At 47.5% G+C, this 4,888-nt stretch overlaps 1 protein-coding gene across 3 annotated transcripts in view; it reads left to right on the top strand.

The window, feature by feature from the left end:
• OCRL (OCRL, inositol polyphosphate-5-phosphatase) overlaps window positions 1–4,888 on the top strand; it is a 34,169-nt gene that overhangs the window by 26,094 nt on the left and 3,187 nt on the right. For all 3 annotated transcript variants that reach the window (XM_019521159.1, XM_019521158.1, XM_019521157.1), the window contains 3 exons: window positions 3,692–3,811; window positions 4,075–4,159; window positions 4,400–4,527. In XM_019521159.1, the coding sequence (XP_019376704.1) occupies window positions 3,692–3,811; window positions 4,075–4,159; window positions 4,400–4,527 (333 nt within the window). The remainder of the gene's footprint in view (window positions 1–3,691; window positions 3,812–4,074; window positions 4,160–4,399; window positions 4,528–4,888) is intronic.

Genomic DNA, 4,888 nt, shown 5'->3' with positions numbered 1-4,888 from the left:
GCTCCCCCCCCATGGCAAACAGATCCTTGTAGGCTGGAACTCTGCAAGCCTGCAAGGGAAAAGCCACAGTTTCCCACATTTTTCTTTAAAGGAGAATCCAGTTTGTTCACAACCCTTTTATATATTCTTGCGATCCACTTCTGGGTCGTGACCCATGGGTTGAGAAACGCTGCTCTAGTTACGGTAGAGACTGTGCGTTTCGGTTGCTTATAATTCTTCACTAAATTTTCTTTGGAGCAAAAATTCTCCTGATTGATTCTAGCCCCAAAGTTGGTCTTTCTAGAAATTTTGATCTGGCTTTAACACCTTGGAATTTGCTTAATCGGTATATGGAAACTGGATTTCACAGTGAAGGAAGAAGAGGAGGAGCCTGGATTAAGGACCAACTTAGGCTAGTGGTTCTGTTTTCATCTTAACATGTCTGCTCAGGGAGATGAGAGGGAAGGCCCTTGCTGCGGCTTGGGGAAAGCACTTGCAAGGGATAGACTTTTTCTCTCAGATGTTTGCAGCAGTAGTATGAAAACCAACAATCTGGTAAATCTCATTGATACCAGGAACTGAGCAACCCCAACAGAGCTGGGATGATGCCTCTAAATATCCCTGTGTTTGCAAACTGAAATTGACACTCCAATTGCTGACTGCCTTATTTTTCTGATTATGGGTCACAACCTGGTTTTCCAAAATCAACCATAAAAATTAATCAATTTCTATGTGGGGTCAACTTATAGTTGTAATAATATAGTATTATTGCATGAAACAGATGCCCCCACACGGCACTCTTATAGGTCAGTGAATGTGGGGTCATCTGCTTTGCCACCCTAAAGTATGCTTCATGGGGTCCTCTGCTCCATTGCCACCATGCTGGATCAGATCACTTCGTGCAGCTGACTTACAGGCCATACTGACTTGCCCTTAAGGGTGCCATGCAAGGTCATCTGCTTCATCGTGGTGACAGCCAGCTCAGCTCACAAGGAAGTGCTGCAATGGCTATGTGACTCAGCCATCACACAGCAGTTCCCAGGGATCTCTCTGGTCTGCTTCCCTTGAGTGGGAAGCAGGCAATGTTAGGAGTTCAGAAGTCCTGAACAGCCCCATAGTACCAGAGTCAGAACCAGAAAACAGCCCGCAGGGCATGCTGGCACAGAACCATACAGAGCTGGAGACACTTCAGAAATGTGATGTTTTAAAAAAAAAAAATTCCCACCCCTCAGTAGATAGGCTGTGCATATGATACGGTAAAGACTAGTGTTCACAACAGTTTCTATCACTAACCTAAAAATGTCTGAAGTATAAAATATTTTAATCACTATGTTTCTTCTAAAGCACAAGTTAGCTGAATGCACTTTGTTCAAGTTTTAGGAGAGATCAAATTTAAGTTCATGCCTACCTGTAACAGTGGTGTAAATGCAATCGCATGCTTTCTCCATATTTCTTACAGAATTAGAAAAATGTGGAGTCTGAACCCACCTCAAAACAAGGCTGTTTTGGATCCAGGGTTCAGGCTGTGTATGTCATACAAAGTTTGAATCTAGAACTGTGGTTCAAATCTGGCCTTGCAGATTGTTAAACAGTTTCCATGTAACTAAAAATATTTGTCTGGATTGGCATTAATGTAGCATTTTAGGCTGGAGACAATATGGTGAGTCTTGGGCAAAACTATCTTTAGAACAGCGATCTGGATGATGGGGTGGAAAGTAACCTGTTTAAATTTGCTGAGTTGTGCTGCTGTTGCTTTTCCAAGCTTTGGGTACTAGGGACAGGGTGAAAGAGAAAAGAAGATGGTACGTCACTGTACTCTGATATACAGCAGAGCAGGGAGGTGATATCTACATTTTCAGATAGCTACAGCTACAAGCCAAGATGAAGAATACCCTTTCAGGTAGGCCAGAGAGCCCCTCACCCATCTCAGAAGCTGCTGGTGCCACCTTTTCCAACAGGTTGCTGCTCTAAGTCACCCTGGAACCTTGTCTTATTTTTACTGTAGCCATCTCTGCCGCATAATCCATTTAGTTATGATTTTACCTGACAGCCTGTAGCCATTAGGTTTGGGTCCAGATTTCAAACTCCAACCTCTACCATGCTAGAAGGGTTGAGGATTCTAAATGTACTACTTGAGGGTCTTTTCCTCGTGTGTTTGAAGAGAGGAGAGGGACCTGTTATGTACAGTCTGAACCCTAGGTACAGTTTGCATTGGATTGTTTATTTGGGGTAGGCTTATTAAAGTTGTGCTTGCACATGGCTTAACCTGCTTGCAGAACTTTACTCTGAAGTTCATGTAAGGTGTTTCCAGTGCATTCACCTCCACTCTGCATGCAGTGAGCTGCCTCTCCTATATCCTTGGATTGTACTCCCTTAATGGTAGTCCTGAATTCCTGGCTCTGCTTGCTACATCCCTCCTGAGACCCCTGCAATGTGCCACAGAAAGAGAACTTGAGAGGCAAGAGCAGCATCTGTGCCTTGGCTGTTGTGAGGGTGAGAGATGACCACATGCCCAGCCCGGAGTTTTTGGGACTCTGTCTGCAAATGAGCGAGCAGGAAATTCAACTTCTGTGATTGTCTTTTGATGTGGGGCTGTGTGAAGACATAGGGTTGTCTCTTTCTTTGGGGAGATGGAATGGAGGGATTGTTGCCCATTCCAGCAGGCAGACAAGGCAATTCAGGCCACTTGTTCTAACATCTACCAGTGGCTTCCTTCACATCACCATGATCCTGCTGGGCTGGGCTTCAGCATCTTGTTCTGGCCATGTTCCAGTTTAATTCTCGCATCCTCAGAAAGGCATTTTAGAGCCCTTGGGTTAGATGACACTTGAACAGCACACTACACACCAAATATGAGATGGTTCTTGCTCTGTCTTCTTGATTATGGGGCCAGCCAGTGTTGCCCTGGTGTAATTTAAGCAGCTTCACCACTGTTTCAAGCATGCTACCTGCTTTAAGAGGAAACCTGTGCAAGTGGACTGGACCAGCAGGGAACTTCCTGGTTCTGGAGGGATCCTCAACAAGGTAGACCTGTCAGAGCTCAGCTGGGCAGAGGCAGAGCAGGGCTAATTCAACTGCACACAGGCTTGGCAGAGGCAGCATAGGGCTGATCCAGGCATGTGGAGCCTGATCTGGCTTGTGGATAAGCCCGAAAGCTACTTACCTGGCTTGCAGGGCCCAAATTTTAAGCACCATTGTGTCAGTACAGTTGGAGGCTCAGGGTGAGTTGTGATCTAGAAAGAGGTGTATTGCATAGGAGACTTTTTGTTCTGCTGGAGAAAAGTAGCCTAAAAGTGCTGTTTATTTCCACCTATGCTTGGATCCTTTCCTATTCCCAGTTGCTAGCAGTACTTCATGTAATATTGTACAAGAGGCTTGGGCTGCTTTGTGCTGGCAAGGCTGTTTGCAGTGACTGAGGGAAAGGATGTTGCATGAGGAGAGTAGAATGCGGAGGAAGTTGCATCCTACAGATCCCATGTGGGGTAGTAGTTCACTACATGAGCCTGTGTGAGGAGTTGGCGCCAGGAGAGTGACAGTGTGGGAATGACCTGAGGGCATGGCAGGTCAGGGACTAATGGGGGTAACTGATATGTAGACTTGCCTTGTGGGAGTGAGTAAGTCTAGCTCCCTGGTGTCTCTGATGTCATGTGTAAGCTTCTGCACTGTAACAGAGTGAGGGCTGCCTGTCACTATATCTGCTTCTTGCTGTCAGGAGAAATCACTTCTCCAGATGATCCCACAGGACAGCGAGGATGCCAGTGAGAGACCCCTGCAGGTGCCTAAGGAGATCTGGCTGCTGGTAGACCACCTCTTCAAGAATGCTTGCCACCAGGTGTGTGGAAATGTCCTGTGCTCCATTTGGGGAGCTTGGTGGGGTTTGGGGGTTGAAATGAAACACCAGGCCTGGTTCATTGGTTGCACCTAGCAGATGACTTCCAGTGGGTGTTTTTAAGGCAGGGTGGCTCCCCCTGGCTTAGGCTGTTATACCAGTGCTCAGCCCCAGCTCTGACTTTAACCCTCCTTGAGCATTCTCTGCACTGGAGCCTTTCAAAAGGGCCTTGTGTCTACCACCTGCCATGGCTTTGCTCTTTGTAGGAGGACCTGTTCCAGACTCCCGGTATGCAGGAGGAGCTGCAGCAGATCATTGACTGCCTGGACACCAGTATTCCTGAGACAATCCGTATCCTTTCTGAGCCCTATTTCTCCCTTCCTCACTCTTTTCTCCTTCCAGGAATCAGCTTGTTCCCTAGTAACGATCCAGCCTTTGTGTTGGAGGGACCTATTTTTCCAAGGAGATGATGGAGCCTTGCCTTCATCTTGGCAGGTGCCGGCTTAGGAAAGCTGTCTTAGAGGCAAAGTCCAGAGTTCAGGTTGCTACTTCACAAGTGGGGCGAGTGCTCCTTGACTTGTCATGGCACAGCGGGGAGCAACCACTCTGTGGCTGAAGCGCTCCTCATCTTCCTGGAGGCCCTACCAGAGCCCATCATTTGTTATGAGCTGTATCAGCGATGCCTCGAGTGTTCACATGACAGCCGGCTCTGCCGACAGGTACAGTACCTCTCTCCTTGCATGCCCTACACATCTCTGCAGCCCACCATGAAGCCTCTTAGGCTCCCCACTCTGCCTGGTATTGAGACCTGCCTTCTGCTGACAGTACATGCTACTCTGGCTTCTGATCCTGAGGCTTCTCTGGTGGGCAGTGTAGCCTCAGGAGCCTGGCAGTACAAGCCTGTCCTTGGAGCTGGTGATGGTTAGTTGGGCACAGCAGCTGCAGGCACATACATGTCTGTCTGTTAGAGCAGTGTTTCTCAACTTGTGGGTCACGACCCAAAAGTGGGTCACAAGAATATTTCAGAGGGTTGCGAGCAAGTGCCAGAAAAATGTGCAAAAGCATGGGTTTCCCCTTGCA

The sequence above is a fragment of the Gavialis gangeticus genome, unplaced genomic scaffold (genome assembly GCF_001723915.1).
Source record: "Gavialis gangeticus isolate Ggan-Ray unplaced genomic scaffold, GavGan_comp1, whole genome shotgun sequence".
In the NCBI taxonomy this organism is placed as follows: Eukaryota; Metazoa; Chordata; order Crocodylia; family Gavialidae; genus Gavialis; species Gavialis gangeticus.
This window is presented reverse-complemented; position numbering and strand designations above follow the sequence as displayed.